This window comes from Carcharodon carcharias, chromosome 16 (assembly GCF_017639515.1).
Source record: "Carcharodon carcharias isolate sCarCar2 chromosome 16, sCarCar2.pri, whole genome shotgun sequence".
In the NCBI taxonomy this organism is placed as follows: domain Eukaryota; kingdom Metazoa; phylum Chordata; class Chondrichthyes; order Lamniformes; family Lamnidae; genus Carcharodon; species Carcharodon carcharias.
The window spans coordinates 33,451,708-33,474,414 of NC_054482.1; the positions used below are offsets into that span (position 1 = coordinate 33,451,708).

The 22,707-nt window shown below is 44.0% G+C and overlaps 1 protein-coding gene across 5 annotated transcripts in view; it reads right to left on the minus strand.

Moving 5' to 3' along the window:
• The window catches only part of rabgap1l (RAB GTPase activating protein 1-like), a 530,937-nt gene that overhangs the window by 200,307 nt on the left and 307,923 nt on the right, over positions 1-22,707 (minus strand). For all 5 annotated transcript variants that reach the window (XM_041207937.1, XM_041207935.1, XM_041207939.1 and 2 more), the window contains one exon: positions 8,074-8,187. In XM_041207937.1, the coding sequence (XP_041063871.1) occupies positions 8,074-8,187 (114 nt within the window). The remainder of the gene's footprint in view (positions 1-8,073; positions 8,188-22,707) is intronic.

Sequence of the window (22,707 nt, forward strand, 5' to 3'; positions counted from 1 at the left end):
AACAGTGTGATTCTAAATGTAGCCCTCAACACACAGAAACAGTGTGATTCTAAATATAGCGCACAACAAACAGGCACAGTGTGATACTAAATATAGCCCACAACACACAGGAACAGTGTGATTCTAAATATAGCCCACAACACACAGGAACACTGTAATACTAAATATTGCCCACAACACATAGGAACAGTGTGATTCTAAATATAGCCCACAACACACAGGAACAATGTGATTCTAAATGTAGCCCACAACACACAGGAACAGTGGGATTCTAAATATAGCCAACAACACACAGGCACAGTGTGATACTAAATATAACCCACAACACACAGGAACAGTGTGATTCTAAATATAGCCCACAACACACAGGAACAGTGTGATTCTAAATATAGCCCACAACACACAGGAACAGTGTGATACTAAATGTAGCTCACAACACACAGGAACAGTGTGATTCTAAAAGTAGCCTACAACACACAGGAACAGTGTGATTCTAAATACAGCCCAAAACACACAGCAACAGTGTGATACTAAATGTAGCCCACAACACACAGGAACAGTGTGATTCTCAAGATAGCCCACAACACACAGGAACAGTGTGATTCTAAATATAGCCCACAACACACAGGAACAGTGGGATTCTAAATGAAGCCCACAACACACAGGAACAGTGTGATTCTCAAGATAGCCCACAACACACAGGAACAGTGTGATTCTAAATATAGCCCACAACACACAGGAACAGTGGGATTCTAAATGAAGCCCACAACACACAGGAACAGGGTGATTCTCAAGATAGCCCACAACACACAGGAACAGTGTGATTCTAAATATAGCCCACAACACACAGGAACAGTGGGATTCTAAATGAAGCCCACAACACACAGGAACAGTGTGATTCTCAAGATAGCCCACAACACACTGGAACAGCGTGATTCTAAATGTAGCACACAACACAAAGGAACAGTGTGATTCTAAATGTAGCCCACAACAAACAGGAACAGTGTGATTCTAAATATAGCCCACAACACACATGCACAGTGTGATACTAAATATAGCCCACAACACACAGGAACAGTGTGATTCTAAATATAGCCCACAACACACAGGAACAGTGTGATTCTAAATGCAGCCCACAACACACAGGAACAGTGTGATTCTAAATGTAGCCCACAACACACAGGAACAGAGTGATTCTAAATATAGCCCACAACATACAGGAAAAGTGTGATTCTAAACATAGCCCACAACACACAGGAACAGTGTGATACTAAATGTAGCCCACAACACACAGGAACAGTGTGATTCTAAATGTAGCCTACAAAAAAACAGGAACAGTGTGATTCTAAATATAGCCCTCAACACACAGAAACAGTGTGATTCTAAATATAGCCAACAACAAACAGGCACAGTGTGATACTAAATATAGCCCACAACACATAGGAACACTATAATACTAAATATTGCCCACAACACATAGGAACAGTGTGATTCTAAATATAGCCCACAACACACAGGAACAGTGTGATTCTAAATATAGCCCACAACACACTGGAACAGCATGATTCTAAATATAGCCCACAACACACAGGGACAGTGTGATTCTAAATATAGCCCACAACATACAGGAACAGTGTGATACTAAATATAGCCCACAACACAGAGAAACAGTGTGATTCTAAATGAAGCCCACAACACACAGGAACAGTGTGATTCTCAATGTAGCCCACAACACACAGGAACAGTGTGATTCTCAATGTAGCCTACAACACACAGGAACAGTGTGATACTAAATATAGCCCACAACACACAGGAACAGTGTGATACTAAATATAGCCCACAACACACAGGAACAGTGTGATTCTAATAAAACCCACAACAGACAGGAAAATTGTGATTCTAAATATAGCCCACAACACACAGGAACAGCATGATACTAAATATAGCCCACAACACACAGGAACACTTTGATTCTAAATATGGTCCACAACACACAGGAACAGTGTGATACTAAATATAGCCCACAACACACAGGAACAGTGTGGTACTAAATATAGCCCACAACACACAGGAACAATGTGATTCTAAATATAGCCCACAACACACAGAAACAGCATGATACTAAATATAGCCCACAACACACAGGAACAGTGTGATTCTAAATATAGCGCACAACACACAGGAACAGTGTGATACTAAATATAGCTAACACACAGGAACAGCGTGATACTAAATATAGCCCACAACACACAGGAACAGTGGGATTTTAAATATAGCCCACAACACACGGGAACAGTGTGATTCTAAATATAGCCCACAACACACAGGAACAGTGTGATTCTAAATATAGCCAACAACACACAGGCACAGTGTGATTCTAAATATAACCCACAACACACAGGAACAGTGTGATACTAAATGTAGCCCACAACACACAGGAACAGTGTGATTCTAAAAGTAGCCTACAACACATAGGAACAGTGTGATTCTAAATACAGCCCAAAACACACAGGAACAGTGTGATTCTATATATAGCCCACAACACACAGGAATAGTGTGATACTAAATATAGCCCACAACACACAGGAACAGTGTGATACTAAATATAGTCCACAACACACAGGAACAGTGTGATTCTAAATAAAACCCACAACACACAGGAACAGTGTGATTCTAAATATAGCCCACAACACACAGGAACAGCATGATTCTAAATATAGCCCACAACACACAGGGACAGTGTGATTCTAAATATAGCCCACAACACACAGGAACAGTGTGATTCTAAATGCAGCCCACAACACACAGGAACAGTGTGATTCTAAATGTAGCCCACAACACACAGGAACAGCGTGATTCTAAATATAGCCCACAACACACAGGAACAGTGTGATTCTAAATATAGCCAACAACACACAGGAACAGTGTGATACTAAATGTAGCCCACAACACACAGGAACAGTGTGATCCTAAATGTAGCCTACAACACACAGGAACAGCGTGATTCTAAATATAGCCCACAACGCATAGGAACAGTGGGATTCTAAATATAGCCAACAACACACAGGCACAGTGTGATACTAAATATAACCCACAACACACAGGAACAGTGTGATTCTAAATATAGCCCACAACACACAGGAACAGTGTGATTCTAAATATAGCCCACAACACACAGGAACAGTGTGATACTAAATGTAGCCCACAACACACAGGAACAGTGTGATTCTAAAAGTAGCCTACAACACACAGGAACAGTGTGATTCTAAATACAGCCCAAAACACACAGCAACAGTGTGATTCTAAATATAGCCCACAACACACAGGAACAGTGTGATACTAAATATAGCCCACAACACACAGGAACAATGTAATACTAAATATTGCCCACAACACATAGGAACAGCGCGATTCTAAATATAGCCAACAACACACAGGAACACTGCAATACTAAATATAGCCCACAACACATAGGAACAGTGTGATTCTAAATATAGCCCACAAAACACAGGAACAGTGTGATACTAAATATAGCCCACAACACACAGGAACAGCATGATTCTAAATATAGCCAACAACACACAGGAACAGCATGATTCTAAATATAGCCCACAACACACAGGAACAGTGTGATTCTAAATATAGCCCACAACACACAGGAACAGTGTGATTCTAAAAGCAGCCCACAACACACAGGAACAGTGTGATTCTAAATGTAGCCCACAACACACAGGAACAGTGTGATTCTAAATATAGCCCACAACACACAGGAAAAGTGTGATACTAAATGTAGCCCACAACACACAGGAACAGTGTGATTCTAAATGTAGCCTACAACACACAGGAACAGTGTGATTCTAAATATAGCCCTCAACACACAGAAACAATGTGATTCTAAATATAGACACAACAAACAGGCACAGTGTGATACTAAATATAGCCCACAACACACAGGAACACTATAATACTAAATATTGCCCACAACACATAGGCACAGTGTGATTCTAAATATTGCCCACAACACACAGGAACAGTGTGATTCTAAATGTAGCCCACAACACACAGGAACAGCGTGATTGTAAATATAGCCCACAACGCACAGGAACAGTGTGATTCTAAATATTGCCCACAACACACAGGAATAGTGTGATTCTAAATATAGCCCACAACACACAGGAACAGTGTGATTCTAAATATAGCCCACAACACACAGGAACAGTGTGATTCTAAAGATAGCCAACAACACACAGACACAGTGTGATACTAAATATAACCCACAACACACAGGAACAGTGTGATTCTAAATATAGCCCACAACACACAGGAACAGTGTGATTCTAAATATAGCCCACAACACACAGGAACAGTGTGATACTAAATGTAGCCCACAACACACAGGAACAGTGTGATTCTAAACGTAGCCTACAACACACAGGAACAGTGTGATTCTAAATATAGCCCAAAACACACAGGAACAGTGTGATTCTAAATATAGCCCACAACACACAGGAACAGTGTGATACTAAATATAGCCCACAACACACAGGAACAGTGTGATACTAAATATAGCCCACAACACACAGGAACAGTGTGATTCTAAATAAAACCCACAAAACACAGGAACAGTGTGATTCTAAATATAGCCCACAACACACAGGAACAGCATGATACTAAATATAGCCCACAACACACAGGCACATTTTGATTCTAAATATGGCCCACAACACACAGAAACAGTGTGATACTAAATATAGCCCACAACACACAGGAACAGTGTGATACTAAATATAGCCCACAACACACAGGAACAGTGTGCTTCTAAATATAGCCCACAACACACATGAACACAGTAATACTAAATATACCCACAACACATAGGAACAGTGTGATTCTAAATATAGCCCACAACACACAGGAACAGCATGATACTAAATATAGCCCACAACACACAGGCACATTTTGATTCTAAATATGGCCCACAACACACAGAAACAGTGTGATACTAAATATAGCCCACAACACACAGGAACAGTGTGATACTAAATATAGCCCACAACACACAGGAACAGTGAGATACTAAATATAGCCAACAACACACAGGAACAGTGTGATACTAAATATAACCCACAACACACAGGAACAGTGTGATTCTAAATATAGCCCACAACACACAGGAACAGTGTGATTCTAAATATTGCCCACAACACACAGGAATAGTGTGATTCTAAATATAGCCCACAACACACAGGAACAGTGTGATTCTAAATATAGCCCACAACACATAGGAACAGTGTGATTCTAAATATAGCCAAAACCACACAGGCACAGTGTGATACTAAATATAACCCACAACACACAGGAACAATGTGATTCTAAATACAGCCCAAAACACACAGGAACAGCGTGATTCTAAATATAGCCCACAACACACAGGAACAGCATTATACTAAATATAGCCCACAACACACAGGAACAGTGTGATTCTAAATGTAGCCCACAACACACAGGAACAGTGTGATTCTAAATATAGCCCACAACACACAGGAACAGTGTGATTCTAAATGTAGCCCACAACACACAGGAACAGTGTGATTCTAAATGTAGCCCCCAACACACAGGAACAGCGTGATTCTAAATATAGCCCACAACACACAGGAACAGTGTGATTCTAAATATAGCCCACAACACACAGGAATAGTGTGATTCTAAAGATAGCCCACAACACACAGGAACAGTGTGATTCTAAATATAGCCCACAACACACAGGAACAGTGTGATTCTAAATATAGCCCACAACACACAGGAATAGTGTGATTCTAAATATAGCCCACAACACACAGGAACAGTGTGATTCTAAATATAGCCCACAACACACAGGAACAGTGTGATTCTAAATATAGCCCACAACACACAGGAACAGTGTGATTCGAAATATAGTCCGCAACACACAGGAACAGTGTGATTCTAAATATAGCCCACAACACACAGGAACAGTGTGATTCTAAATGTAGCCCACAACACACAGGGACAGTGTGATTCTAAATGTAGCCCACAACACACAGGAACAGTGTGATTCTAAATGTATCCCCCAACACACAGGAACAGTGTGATTCTAAATGTAGCCCCCAACACACAGGAACAGCGTGATTCTAAATACAGCCCACAACACACAGGAACAGTGTGATTCTAAATATAGCCCACAACACACAGGAACAGTGTGATACTAAATATAGCCCACAACACACAGGAACAGTGTGATTCTAAATATAGCCCACAACACACAGGAACAGTGTGATTCTAAATTTAGCCCACAACACACAGGCACAGTGTGATTCTATACACAGTACATACACACCAACATACACTCATAGGAACAATGTGATTGTATACACACACACACACACACACACACCAACAAACACTCACAGAAACAAAACAAAAACAGAATTACCTGGAAATACTCAGCAGGTTTGGCAGCATCGGCGGAGAAGAAAAGAGTTGACGTTTCGAGTCCTCATGGCCCTTCGACAGAACTTGAGTTTGAGCCAAGAAAGAGTTGAAATATAAGCTGGTTTAAGATGTGTGTGTGGGGGCCGGAGAGATAGAGAGACAGAGAGGTGGAGGGAGGGGTGGTGTGGTTGTAGGGACAAACAAGCAGTGATAGAAGCAGATCATCAAAAGATGTCAACGACAATAGTACAATAGAACACATAGGTGTTAAAGTTAAAGTTGGTGATATTATCTAAACGAATGTGCTAATTAAGAATGGATGGTAAGGCACTCAAGGTATAGCTCTAGTGGGGGGTTTTTTTTATTTTTTTAAATTTTATTTTATATAATGGAAATAGGTGGGAAAAGGAAAATCTTTATAATTTATTGGAAGAAAAAAATAAGGGAAGGGGGAAACAGAAAGGGGGTGGGGATGGGGGTGGGAGCTCACGACCTAAAGTTGTTGAATTCAATATTCAGTCCGGAAGGCTGTAAAGTCCCTAGTCGGAAAATGAGGTGTTGTTCCTCCAGTTTGCGTTGGGCTTCACTGGAACAATGCAGCAAGCTCGCTGCATTGTTCCAGTGAAGCCCAACGCAAACTGGAGGAACAACACCTCATTTTCCGACTAGGCACTTTACAGCCTTCCGGACTGAATATTGAATTCAACAACTTTAGGTCGTGAGCTCCCTCCCCCATCCCCACCCCCTTTCTGTTTCCCCCTTCCTTTTTTTTCCAATAAATTATAAAGATTTTCCTTTTCCCACCTATTTCCATTATTTAAAAAAAAAACCCCACTAGAGCTATACCTTAAGTGCCCTACCATCCATTCTTAATTAGCACATTCGTTTAGATAATATCACCAACTTTAACACCTATGTGTTCTATTGTACTATTGTCGTTGACATCTTTTGATGATCTGCTTCTATCACTGCTTGTTTGTCCCTACAACCACACCAACCCCCCCACCTCTCTCTCTCTCTCTATCTCTCCGCTCCCCACACACACACCTTAAACCAGCTTATATTTCAACTCTTTCTTGGACTCGAACTCAAGTTCTGTCGAAGGGTCATGAGGACTCGAAACGTCAACTCTTTTCTTCTCCGCCGATGCTGCCAGACCTGCTGAGTTTTTCCAGGTAATTCTGTTTTTGTTTTGGATTTCCAGCATCCGCAGTTTTTTTGTTTTTAACTCACAGAAACAATGTGATTCCATACACAGAACACACACAGTGAAACACATCTCTCAGTTGAATTTTGCTATATCCATCACAGTTTTGACAAATGCTTTAGCAGCAGCAAAACTTCACCAACTGCAGGTAAAAGGTTTTCAGTCTGTCATTATATATTTTCACAAGATGATGAAACATATTTAGCACCAAGTAATTAGAGCTACTGAACGGTGGTTGAAAAAAGCACACATGGTTAACTGAGCAATATCTCAACACTTAGACCTAGATTTAGCATTAAAGTCAATATTCCAGCGAGAAGTTCAGCACAATATGAAGTGGGTGACAGCACAAATCCCATCCTGCAGCTATATCTCCAGATGAAGATCTCCACCAGCAGCAGGCTGGAATATCCTACCTTACAGATCTTGTACAATGAATCCTGCCCGTCTCCATCAGAGTCCTTGAAGTAGTCGTGGGCTGGGAAAGTGCGATTAATATCACGGGTAATAACATTTTCCTGAACAGAATCCTGCAAGAAGAATATAAATAAATTAGTCATCACAGAAGCTATAGTTGATCTGTATTCCCCCTTGATACACTTTTCCACAACACACATCAAACTGGCACATCACCCATAGTTCAAGGAGAATCGGGGAATGCACTGCTTTACAACAATCTCCCCAATCTCTCCCACTCTCCGTCCCTCATTCTCTCTGTCCCCAAACTCTCCCACTCTCCGTCCCTCATTCTCTCTGTCCCCAAACTCTCCCACTCTCTGTCCCTCATTCTCTCTGTCCCCAAACTCTCCCACTCTCTGTCCCTCATTCTCTCTGTCCACAATCTCTCCCACTCTCCGTCCCTCATTCTCTCTGTCCCCAATCTCTCCCACTCTCCGTCCCTCATTCTCTCTGTCCCCAAACTCTCCCACTCTCTGTCCCTCATTCTCTCTGTCCCCAAACTCTCCCACTCTCTGTCCCTCATTCTCTCTGTCCCCAATCTCTCCCACTCTCCGTCCCTCATTCTCTCTGTCCCCAATCTCTCCCACTCTCCTTCCCTCATTCTCTCTGTCCCAAAACTCTCCCACTCTCCGTCCCTCATTCTCAAACTCTCCCACTCTCCATCCCTCATTCTCTCTGTCCCCAAACCCTCCCACTCCCCGTCCCTCATTCTCTCTGTCCCCAAACTCTCCCACTCTCCTTCCCTCATTCTCTTTGTCCACAATCTCTCCCACTCTCCATCCCTCCTTCTCTCTGTCCCCAAACTCTCCCACTCTCTGTCCCTCATTCTCTCTGTGCCCAAACTCTCCCACTCTCTGTCCCTCATTCTCTTTGTCTCCAAACTCTCCCACTCTCCGTCCCTCATTCTCTCTGTCCCCAAACTCTCCCACTCTCCGTCCCTCATTCTCCCTGTCCCCAAACTCTCCCACTCCCCGTCCCTCATTCTCTCTGTCCCCAAACTCTCTCACTCTCCGTCCCTCATTCTCTCTGTCTCCAAACTCTCCCACTCTCCGTCCCTCATTCTCTCTGTCCACAATCTCTCCCACTCTCCGTCCCTCATTCTCTCTGTCCCCAAACTCTCCCACTCTCCGTCCCTCATTCTCTCTGTCCCCAAACTCTCCCACTCTCCATCCCTCATTCTCTGTCCCCAAACTCTCCCACTCCCTGTCCCTCATTCTCTCTGTCCCCAAACTCTCCCACTCTCCGTCCCTCATTCTCTCTGTCCCCAAACTCTCCCACTCTCCGTCCCTCATTCTCTTTGTCCCCAAACTCTCCCACTCTCCGTCCCTCATTCTCTGTCCCCAAACTCTCCCACTCTCCGTCCCACATTCTCTCTGTCCCCAAATTCTCCCACTCTCCATCCCTCCTTCTCTCTGTCCCCAAACTCTCCCACTCTCCGTCCCTCTCTCTCTGTGCCCAAACTCTCCCACTCTCTGTCCCTCATTCTCTTTGTCTCCAAACTCTCCCACTCTCTGTCCCTCATTCTCTTTGTCCCCAAACTCTCCCACTCTCCCTCCCTCATTCTCTCTGTCCCCAAACTCTCCCACTCTCTGTCCCTCATTCTTTCTGTCCCCAGTCTCCGCCATGTTCTGTCCCTCATTCCCTCTTTTCCCGATCTCTCCCACTCTCTATCCCTCGTTCTCTGTCCCTAATCTCTCCCACTCCTTGTTCCTCAATCCCTGTCGCCAATCCCTCCCACTCTGTTCCTCCTCTTCTCCTTCCCTAATATCTCCAGCTCGTAATTCCTCATTTGCTCTGTCCCCAATCTCTCCCACTCTCTGCCCATCATTCTCTCTGCCCCCAGTCTCTCCAGTTTTATCAATCACTGTGGAAAGGTGAACAGGCCTAAAATCACTGAGGAAAGCAGCAGAGGTGGAGAACTTGGGCTGCAAACCGACAGGGGTAGCATGGCCTGATTAGTTTAGAATTTATAAACATTTTATACAAAAATCTAAATAAATAACAATAGATAATAATTTCTGAATTTAAACTTTAAACCATGAGAATATTCTCTCTCACAAGTGGACAAAGCTCCACACATGAGAAGCCTCCATGAATTAGCAGCTGGTCTGACATGGGCAATGACTTAACATTCAGCTAATATTCATAAAAACAAAAAAGCTGCGGATGCTGGAAATCCAAAACAAAAACAGAATTACCTGGAAAAACTCAGCAGGTCTGGCAGCATCGGCGGAGAAGAAAAGAGTTGACATTTCGAGTCCTCATGACCCTTCGACAGAACTTGAGTTCGAGTCCAAGAAAGAGTTGAAATATAAGCTGGTTTAAGGTGTGTGTTTGGGGGGGGAGGGAGAGAGAGAGACTGAGAGAGAGGTGGAGGGCGTTGGTTTGGTCAGAGGGACAAACAAGCAGTGATAGAAGCAGATCATCAAAAGATGTCAACAACAACAGAACAAAAGAACACAGAGGTGTTAAAGTTGGTGATATTATCTAAACGAATGTGCTAATTAAGAATGGATGGTAGGGCACTCAAGGTATAGCTCTGGTGGGGGTGGGGAGAGCATAAAAGATTTAAAAATATTTAAAAATAATGGAAATAGGTGGGAAAAGAAAAATCTATATAATTTATTGGAAAAAACAAAAGGAAGGGGGAAACAGAAAGGGGGTGGGGATGGAGGAGGGAGCTCAAGACCTAAAGTTGTTGAATTCAATATTCAGTCTGGAAGGCTGTAAAGTGCCCAGTCGGAAGATGAGGTGTTGTTCCTCCAGTTTGCGTTGGGCTTCACTGGAACAATGCAACAAGCCAAGGATAGTCATGTGGGCAAGAGAGCAGTGTGGAGTGTTAAAATGGCAAGCGACAGGGAGGTTTGGCTCATTCTTGCGGACAGACCACAGGTGTTCTGCAAAGCGGTCGCCCAGTTTACGTTTGGTCTCTCCAATGTAGAGGAGACCACATTGGGAGCAATGAATGCAGTAGACTAAGTTGGGGGAAATGCAAGTGAAATGCTGCTTCACTTGAAAGGAGTGTTTGGGCCCTTGGACGGTGAGGAGAGAGTAAGTGAAGGGGCAGGTGTTACATCTTTTGCGTGGGCATGGGGTGGTGCCATAGGAGGGGGTTGAGGAGGAGTGGACCAGGGTGTCCCAGAGGGAGCGATCCCTACGGAATGCCGATAGGGGGGATGAAGGGAAGATGTGTTTCGTGGTGGCTTCATGCTGGAGTTGGCGGAAATGGCGGAGGATGATCCTTTGAATGCGGAGGCTGGTGGGGTGATAAGTGAGGACAAGGGGGACCCTTTCATGTTTCTGGGAGGGAGGAGAAGGCATGAGGGCGGATGCGCGGGAGATGGGCCAGACATGGTTGAGGGCCCTGTCAACGACCGTGGGTGGAAAACCTCGGTTAAGGAAGAAGGAGGACATGTCAGAGGAACTGTTTTTGAAGGTAGCATCATCGGAACAGATGCGACGGAGGCGAAGGAACTGAGAGAATGGGATGGAGTCCTTACAGGAAGCGGGGTGTGAGGAGCTGTAGTTGAGGTAGCTGTGGGAGTCGGTGAGTTTGTAATGGATATTGGTGGACAGTCTATCACCAGAGATTGAGACAGAGTGGTCAAGGAAGGGAAGTGTCAGAGATGGGCCACGTGAAAATGATGGAGGGGTGGAGATTGGAAGCGAAATTAATAAATTTTTCCAAGTCCCGACGAGACTCTTGCCCACATGTCTGTCCTTGGCTTGCTGCACTGTTCCAGTAAAGCCCAATGCAAACTGGAGGAACAACACCTATCTTCCGACTAGGCACTTTACAGCCTTCCGGACTGAATATTGAATTCAACAACTCTAGGTCTTGAGCTCCCTCCTCCATCCCCACCCCCTTTCTGTTTCCCCCTTCCTTTTGTTTTTTCCAATAAATTTATATAGATTTTTCTTTTCCCACCTATTTCCATTATTTTTAAATATTTTTAAATCTTTTATGCTCTCCCCACCCCCACTAGAGCTATACCTTGAGTGCCCTACCATCCATTCTTAATTAGCACATTCATTTAGATAATATCACCAACTTTAACACCTCTGTGTTCTTTTGTTCTGTTGTCTGTGACATCTTTTGATGATCTGCTTCTATCACTGCTTGTTTGTCCCTACAACCACACCAACCCCCTCCACTTCTCTCTCTCTCTCTTTCTCTCTCTCCCCCCCACCCACCTCCCCGCCCCCACACACCTTAAACCAGCTTATATTTCAACTCTTTCTTGGACTCGAACTCAAGTTCTGTTGAAGGGTCATGAGGACTCGAAACGTCAACTCTTTTCTTCTCCACCGATGCTGCCAGACCTGCTGAGTTTTTCCAGGTAATTCAGCTAATATTCATGCTGTTCCTGCAGCGCTAACTGGCATCCCAGAAAAATAACACGGATTGGTGTGGATGTTTTAAACACGGTGTTCCCCACCGTAAATAGTTACACAGCAGGTCAAACCGAGCTCAAATTTAAATATTTGCATCGATACAGATTACCACATTTAATACAAGAATTTAAATGAAATAATAAAAGTAAACAGGGCAATACACTGAGCAAATATTATGCATGGTTTGCAGGACTCAGAGTGAAAACCTCAGCCCTAACTTTAACTCTTCCTGCATTCCATCGAATTTTTCAGAACAGAAACAAACCATTGAACCCAACAGGTCTATGCCATTCTATAGCCACTAGGTGGCAGCACATTCCACATTCTAACTACTGGATGAAGGGGGTTCTCGAATTCCTGATTGGATTTATTTGCCATCTTTATTTTTTTTTAAAACGCTCCTATTTTCGGGGTAGGGAAATATGTTGCATTTCCAACACGTTTGAGCCCATTGCTTCTTTTAATTGCTGCCCTTCTGGTAAGATTGTGGCGAGGGCAGAATTAATATTCCGCCATTTCCGCCAACTCCAGCATGATGCCACTACCAAACACATCTTCCCTTCACCCCCCTTATCGGCATTCCGTAGGGATCGCTCCCTCCGGGACACCCTGGTCCACTCCTCCATCACCCCCTACTCCTCAACCCCCTCCTATGGCACAACCCCTTGCCCACGCAAAAGATGCAACACCTGCCCCTTCACTTCCTCTCTCCTCACCGTCCAAGGACCCAAACACTCCTTTCAAGTGAAGCAGCATTTCACTTGCATTTCCCTCAACTTAGTCTACTGCATTCGTTGCTCCCAATGTGGTCTCCTCTACATTGGAGAGACCAAACGTAAACTGGGCGACCGCTTTGCAGAACACCTGCGGTCTGTCCGCAAGAATGACCCAAACCTCCCTGTCGCTTGCCATTTTAACACTCCACCCTGCTCTCTTGCCCACATGTCTGTCCTTGGCTTGCTGCATTGTTCCAGTGAAGCCCAACGCAAACTGGAGGAACAACACCTCATCTTCCGACTAGGGACTTTACAGCCTTCCGGACTGAATATTGAATTCAACAACTTTAGGTCGTGAGTCCCCTCCCCCATCCCCACCCCCTTTCTGTTTCCCCCTTCTCTTTTTTTTTTTTCCCAATAAATTATAAAGATTTTCCTTTTCCCACCTATTTCCATTATATAAAATAAAAAAAAAAAACCCACTAGAGCTATACCTTGAGTGCCCTACCATCCATTCTTAATTAGCACATTCGTTTAGATAATATCACCAACTTTATCTTTAACACCTATGTGTTCTATTGTACTATTGTTGTTGACATCTTTTGATATTCTGCTTCTATCACTGCTTGTTTGTTGCTACAACCACACCAACCCCCTCCACCTCTCTGTCTCTCTATCTCTCCGCCCCCCACACACACACCTTAAACCAGCTTATATTTCAGCTCTTTCCTGGACTCGAACTCAAGTTCTGTCGAAGGGTCATGAGGACTCGAAACGTCAACTCTTTTCTTCTCCGCCGATGCTGCCAGACCTGCTGAGTTTTTCCAGGTAATTCTGTTTTTGTTTTAATATTGAAATGTTGGTTCTGCCAACGTCATTCAGACCCTGGTTCCATTTCAACGAGAGATACTCAGCAAAGCCTGGCCTGACTGGGGACTGAATGGCCCAGCTAAGGATCCACATTAACACGTTTAGCATTTGCTTTTAGCCCAGAAGAGGCTGCAGCAATTCCCACGGTCTCTCGAGGAAACCTTGGAACCACCGCGTACCAAGATACCATTGTCACCAACCCTCGTCACAAGCAACCTTACTCCTACACCGGTCTGATCAGCTCATATATATATCATCCTTGTCAGCTTTACGTGGGGGGGGGCAATGAGATTTAAAAGAGGCCCAGGAGTCACAATGGCCCTTGCCCCATGCTGGTACCATCATAAACTCATCCCAAGCCTGGCATCCTGCCCTTGAACCCCACTGTCATCCCTCTGCCCCCACATTAATACAACCCAGCCCAGTGAAGATAAAATAACATGAAATGGTGTAGCACCAAATCTCAAAGCACAATTGAAAAGCATCCAAGACTGGCAACACCAACAGAAGAGCAGATGATCAATTAAATAAGATTTACTAAATCTAGAATTGGAAGATCACTGACAATATTAATGACCATGAACCAATCGATTGTCATAAAAACCCATCTGGTTCACTAATGTCCTTTAGGGAAGGAAATCTGCTGTCCTTACCTGGTCTGGTCTACATGTGACTCCAGACCCACGGCAATGTGGTTGACTCTTCACTGCCTCTGAAATGGCCCAGCCACCACTCAGTTGGACCAATCTGCTGCAGAAAAGCCAAAATGGAATGAAATCTGATGGACCTGGGCACCGGAAATGACAACTGCACAACATACCCAGTCAACCCTGCAAAGTCCTTCTTACCATCAGCTGGGGGCTAGAGACAAAATCGGGAGAGCTGCCTCACAGGCTAGGCAAGCAACAACCTGACATAGTCATCCTCACGGAATGATAGCTTACAGACAATGTCCCAGACACCACCATCACCAGCCCTGGGTATGTCCTGTCCCACCAGCAGGACAGGCCCAGCAGAGGTGGCAGCACAGTGGTATACAGTCGGGAGGGAGTTGCCCTGAACACTGACACCAGATCCCATGAGGTCTCATGGCATTGGGTCAAACATGCTGAATACCACATACCACCCTCCCTCAGCTGATGAATCCGTGCTCCTCCATGTTGAACATCACTTGGAAGAAGCACTGAGAGTGGCAAGGACACAGAATATACTCTGGGTGGGGGACTTCAATGTCCATCACCAAAGTGTGGCTCGGTAGCACCACTACTGACTGAGTTGGCTGAGTCATGAAGGACATAGCTGCCAGACTGGGTCTGTAGCAGGTGGGGAGGAAACCAACAAGAGGAAAAAACCTACCTAACTTCATCCTTACTAATCAACCTGTTGCAGATCCATCTTTCCACAACAGTATTGGTTAGGAGTGACCACCGCACAGTCCTTGTGCAGACAAAGTCCCGTCTTCACATTGAGGATACCATCCATCATGTTGTGTGGCACCACCACCGTGCTAAATGGGATAGATAAGAACAAGCCTGGCAGCTCAAAACTGGGCATCCATGAGGCACTGTGGGCCATCAGCAGCAGCAGAATTGTACTCAACCACAATCTGTAAACTCATGGCCCAGCGTAACCCCCACTTTACCATTACCATCAAACATTCCAGCAATAGTACTGAAGACTTGTGCTCCAGAACTTACTGCGCCCCTAGCCAAGCTGTTCCAGTACAGCTACAACACTGGCATCTACCTGGAAAATTGCCCAGGTACGTCCTGTACACAAAAAGCAAGACAAATCCAACCCAGCCAATTACCGCCCCATCATCTACTCTCCATCATCAGTAAAGTAATGGAAGGCGTCATCAACAATGCTATCAAGCGGCGCTTGCTTAACAATAACCTGCTCAATGATGCCCAGTTTGGGTTCCGCCAGGACCACTCAGCTCCTGATCCCATTGCAGCCTTGGTTCAAATATGGACAAAAGAGCTGAACTTCCAAGGTAAGGTGAGAGTTACTGCCCCTGACATCAAGGCAGTATTTGACCGTGTGGCATCAAGGAGCCCGAGCAAAACTGAAGTCAATGGGAATCAGGGGGGGTACTCTCCACTGGTTGGATTCATACCTAGCACAAAGGAAGATGGTTGTGGTTGTTGGAGGTCAGTCATCTCAGGTCCAGGACATCACTGCAAGAGTTCCTCAGGGTCGTGTCCTAGGCCCTTCAATCTAAGAAAGAGGAGCTTGCTCCACCATTTAATACAATTGAACCAGGCATTGTGATGGATTTTGCTTTCAACAGAAGAATCATCAGGATAGAAGGAGAGGCTGAGAAGCACAAAAGCGGCAGGAAAGGTAAATTTCAAGAGGGTGATGATAAGAGTGAGGCAGGGAGAGCCATTTCCCTATGAAAAGTTCACTGGGTCAATGGAACATGGTTATGGAATTCAATTGTGTCTGTACGAGGGGTCAATGATCAGTCATATCTGTAAGAGGGGTCAGAGGTCAGTTATGTCTCTAAGAGGGGTGAGTGGTATCTGTATGAGGGGTCAGAGGTCAGTTATGTCTATAAGAGGGGTGAGTGGTATCTGTGAGAGGGGTCTGAGGTCAGTTATGTATATAAGAGGGGTGAGTGGTATCTGTAAGAGGGGTCAGGGTTCAGTGGTGTCCATTAGAGGGGTTAATGATCGCAGCATCCATAAGAGGGTTAGAGGTGAGCAGTCCCAGCTTCTGTAAGAAGGATCAGTGGTCAGTAGTGTCTGAGAGACAGGATCTGTGATCTTCTATCAGAGCAACACCTGCTCTTGAGGAAGATTCTGTCCCTCTTCCATGGCAGGCAAGAGAACTTGGCCAACTTCAGGCCAGAACAAAAAGTACGGATAAAATCCTGTAAATCTCAGAGTGTCCAGCTTAATCCCACTTAATGAGCACAAGCAGAGAACTCTATGTTATTAGTGCATTAATTTACTGATTACTTACATGGAGCTACCATAATGTTTGTGCAGTCCTGTCGAGCCTACAGGGATCTCGAAGGGAAAGCTTCTGGCAAGCTCATTTAATGAATCTGCAATCAGCATTCTAAGTGGATTGGTAAGGCAGCTTACTGTGAAACAGCAAACTCAACATCTACGGCTACATTGAGGCAGAAAGGTGTAGGTAGGGAGTTCCAGAGCTTGGGTCCCAGGCATCTTTAGGCTTGACCACCAATGGCGGAGATGCTCAAAAGGCCACAATTGGAGGAGCACAGTTACCTGGAGAGTAGTGGGGTTGGAGAAGGTTACAGAGATAGGGACGGGGCGAGGCCATGGAGGGATTTGAAAAGCAGGATAGGAATTATAAAATCGAGGTGCTCCTTACCAAGAGCCAGTGTAGGTCAGTGAACGCAGGGGAACAGGACTCTCTGTGAGTTAAGGTATGGAGACAAGAGTTTTGGATGAGCTTATTTATGGAAGATGGGAGGTTCATCTCAGAAGAACATTTGAAATAGACATGTCTAGGGGTAGCAAAGGCAAGGATGAGGGTTTCAGCAGCGGATCAGCAGAAGCAGGGACAAAGTCAGATGATGTTACGGGGCTTGAACTAGGCAGAGTTAGTAATGGTGTGATTATTTGGTCAGAAGCTCACCTTGGGGTCAGATATAACACCAAGGATGTGAACAGTCTGATTCCGACTCAGAAAGCTGCTAGGGAGTGCCCTGAAGTTGGTGGTAGGGAATGGACTTTGTGATGGAGACTGAAGGCTTTCGCCCTGCTCGCTCAATATTTTGTTGGAGGAAATTCCTGCGTACCCAGTATTGCATGTTGGCAAACAACTCAGAGAGAGTGCAGTGGTCAGGAGAGCTGATGGTAAGTGATGTGTTCAATTGTTCAGCGATTGATTATGTGTCTCTGTTGGCTGGTCTCTGTGCTCTTAGTCAAACCTGTGTGTGTGGTTACAGAGAAAGAGAAATTAAAAAGAAGTGTGTGGCTGCAGATATTTTTAAAAAGCTCTTGTAAGAAAGTCCTGTTCACACGCAGAACCCAGTAAAAGTCATCTCTGCATAATTCCAAGGCACAAAACACAATAGTAATGGAGTCATCAGCATACACATAATCAAGTGATGCTTTGCTTTCCAATCATGTCTCCAAGGGTCAGCTTGCTGATGAGAAATAGCAGGAGAGCCAAAGATAAATTTGCAGGTGATTCTCTGGCTACAACACGATAATACGAACAAATGCAGCTGACAACATCCCACCCAGCCGGCTGACAGAGGAGAGCTGCCAGAGGAGGACATGATCAACCGTATCAAAGGCTGCTGATGCTTCAAGAAGGACTAGGCAGAGTAATTTACTAGAATGTCATTTCAGGAGAGTGGTGTGTCAGTCTAGATTTTGTGCTCTGGAGTGCAACTTGAGCCACAACCATTTGACTCAGAGATGGCAAAGAAATTTAGAGTGCTGTCAGGTGCTGACACATATTACTGGGTTTTCATGATGATACGCTGTCCAACAGAACAGGCCTGGAGCAGCACAGGGCTATCAGAAGGCACTGGTATTGGCAGCAAATCTTGCAAAAGAGGCACTGGAATCCTTTTGCTGAAAACTCGATGCCCACAGCGATTCTGGTGAAGTCTGATGTCAGGATGTCAGAGTTTGCTTCATGCCAATGCAGCAGCCTGATCTGCTGAGTAACTCCAGCATTCTCACTTTCTATTTCAGATATTGAGCATCTGCAGTATTTTGCTTTTGTATAGGTCTTCTGGGGAGCGTGAATGGCTATGGCAGAACAGAAAAGTTGGAGTTGGGGTGGGGTGGGGTGGAGGAAAGAGGAGGGAAGCATGTGAATTGTGGCAAAGAGGAGAAGGTTCCATGGCCCAGGAATGTGGCACAGAAAAATGGACAGACCCCAGAGGTGTAGACCATCCCACAGACAAGAATTTCTGTGGTTTAGTCAGCTGATCTCATTGACGAAGCATTTCAATTTGTCAAAACAGCTCAGAGGTAAAGAACAAACAATACAAAGTAGAGTTCTCATTCCTGGTCTCTGCCCACTGATCCAAACTGGGAGAGCACAAACGTGAAAGCTGGGTGAGGGCAGACCAAGGCTCAGTTACACTATTCAATAATACTCTCCAAGCTCAAAGCTAAAGAACGCCTATTAGCTCTGGCTCAGTGGGTAACATTCTTACCTCTGAGACAGTGGGTCATGGGGTTGATCTCCACTCCAACCTCGCCTGTCTTTTCAGTGCAGCACTGCTCACCTTTCTGATTGGACGTTAAATCTACCTGCCCTCCCAGGTAGATTTCAAATATCACACAACACTATTCAAAGTTAAACAGGGGAGTTCTCCCACATGTCCTAGCCAGTATTGATCCCTGCACTAACAAGAGATTATCAGGTCATTATTACATTGCTGTTCATGTGTGCTATTTGCTGTCACGTTTCCTACATTACAGCAGTGACTAAATACAAAAGTGCTTGATTGACTGTAAGGCATTTGGGATGTCAGGTGAGATACAAATACAAGACCTCCTTTCTCTTTAACAAAAACAAAAATGGCCAGAAAAGCTCAGCAGGTCCGACAGCATCTGTGGAGAGGAAGACAGAGTTAACGTTTCGAGTCCATATGACTCTTCATCAGGACTAAAGAGGAATTCCATTTTCTTTATTTGGATGAGGTACCTGAGAGTATTTGGCTCCTGTACAGCCGAAGGAGTTGCAGGGAAAACCTGCAAAAAGAGGCTTTGCAGTGAAACAGGGAATGGGCAAGAGGCCTCAGCTACCTTCAATCACACTGAGATTAACCTACACGCAAGTGACAGTTTTATGTGTTACCAAATTAATGAGTTGAAGTGATAGATTATCGCTGTCACGTTATTCAAACCACAATCCCATTCATCTGTTTCAAACACACTCGAGAGAGGCGTCTCTGCTGAATTAGCACAAATTGCACTTCAAATTCCCCCTGGGCTTTAAATGAACAAGATCTGAGCAAGGAGGCTGGAATGGGCAATTAGCAGAAAGGTAGACCCAGACTGAACGCCACTCATCCTCCCTCCCACATCCCTTTCACTGAATAATTTGGAGAAACCCACACATTGCAGATGAGACTGCACATTTGAGTTAAGAGATACTCACATTTGGTTGGCTGATGTTAGTACCATGTACAGAAATAGAAAACCTCGTCCCCTTTTTCGCACTGAATGTGTTTAGATCTGTTTTAATTTGACCAGCTAAGCAAATAAATGATATCAACCAATGAAAACAAAACACAACCCATCCAACATAAGGGTGACTTAACTTTCGGGGGGAAAAACGGACACTTTACCATGGGCAATCGGATGAACAGAGGGATGGGGTGCTATTCCTGACTGTGGGATCGGGGGTGGGGGGCTAGTGAGCTGCGTACTGCACATGCTCAAGAATTAAAAATCAAAAAAACAGGACAAAGGCTGTCCCAGCAACAAACTACCCAGAACATGGGACAACCTCCTCATCCTGCCCAACATGGACATGTTTATACAAAATATAGATCTTTAATCATCTGATTTTTACAAATATTATCTGATAAACTTGCCCCTTTAAGATACATTATACAGAATTTTACAAAGCAGAAACTGGCCATTCAGCCCAACTGATCTATGCCACTGTTTATGCATCACATGGGCCTCCTCAGTGGTTAAGGATGAAATCAATGCTAAGAGACGATATAGCGAGAAGTGAGGGAGCCGTGGAGACTTTATGGGTAGAATTGATAAATAGAGAACTGTGGTGGGAGCTGAATATAAGCCCCCTGATTGTAGCTGTAAAGTGGTAGATTATATAAATGCAGAGATTGACAAGCATAGAGCAAAGGCAGTGCAGTTTTAATGTGCATTTTAATATTTATATAGATTGGGATCAGCAGACAAGTTCATGTCAGAAAGGGAGTGAATTTCTTGAGTGTGTTCAGGATGGTTATCTGCACCAAAATGTCCTGAAACAAACAAGGGGGCATGTCATATTAGATTTAGTAATGAACAATGAGCCAGATTTAGTTAACAGCCAAAGATTTGTTAATATTTATCTTATACCAATCGTAATGTGATCTTATTCAGGATAATTTTTTAGCCAGTGCGTATAAAGCCCAACAAGACAAGGAGCAGTTCTGGATTTAGTTTTGGAAATGAATTTGGGCAGGTGGAAGGGCAGTGGGAGAACATTTCAGTAATTTAAAAGCTCATGGTGATCATAATTCAGTCAGATGTAGGGTAGCGGATAAAGGTAGATCAAAAGTTTTAAATTGAGGAAAGACTAGCTCAACTAAGATGCGATTTGGTAAAAGTGAATTGGAAACAGCCATTTAAAAGTAAATCAGAGTCAGAGTACTGGGGGATATTAAAGAACAAGATAGAGAGGATTCAGAACAAATATGTTCTCACAAAGAAAAATGATAGGACTCCCAAATCTAAACCCCGTAGATGTCAAAAAGCAGATAGACTAGGATAAGGCAAAACAGGGAAGTTTATGTCAAGATACTGCAGAAAGCCTCGAGGAGATAGAAAGTACAGACACGAAATTAGAAAAAGGAAAATAGGAAAGCAAAGCAAATTAAAATTAAGAAAAATCTAAAGATGTTTTATAATTACATAAACAGCAAGTGGATAACTAGGTACAGAGTAGGATCAAGATCAAAAAGGTAACATTCTTGGGGGAGGATGATGTGGGCATAGTTCTTACTGCACACTTTGGGTCTGAATTCAGAAAAGAGAGACACAAAGCAAATATTGTAGTTAAGACGGAGGAGTGTGAAATGTTGGATGGGATAAACAGTGAGAGAGGAGATATTAAAGTGTTTAGCATCTTTGAAAGTGGATAAATCCCCAGGACTAGATGAAATATATCCCAGGCTGCTAAGGGAAGAAATAGCGGCAGCTTTGACCATTATTTGCCAATCCTTTCTGGCTACAGGTGTGGTGTTGGAGAACTGGAGGAAAATGTTGTTCCGTTGTTTAAAAAGGGAAGGGACAGACTGAGTGATTACAGGCCAGTCGGTCTAACCTCAGTGGTGGACAAATTATTGGAAAAAGTACTGAGACACAGTATAAATCATAAATTAGAAAGGCACTTATTAATCAAGGACAGTAAGCATGGATTTGTAAAAGGAAGATCAAATTTGACTAACTTGATTGAATTTTTTGAGGAGATAACAAGAAGGATTGACAAGGATAGTGCGGTTAATGTAATCTATGTGGATTTTAGCAAGACTGTTGACAAGGTCCCACATGATCAGCAATTTAAAAGCTCATGAGACCCAAGGGAAAGTGGCAAGTTGGATCCAAAATTAGCTCAGTAGCAGGAAGCAAAGGGTTTTAGTCGAAGAATGTTTCTGTGACTGGAAGGATCTCCCATGGGGTTCTATATAGCTTAGTACTGGGTCCCTTGCTGTCCATGGCACATTTCAATGACTTAGAGTTAATTGTGGGGGTCATGATTAAGAAGCTTACAGATGATACAAAAGTTAGCATGTGGTTGATAGCGAGGAAAAAAGTTGTCAACTGCAGGGAGATATCAATGGACTTGTCAGGTGGGCAGAAAAGTGGCAAATCAAATTCAACCCAGAGATGTGTGAGGTAATATATTTGGGGAGGGCAAACAAAG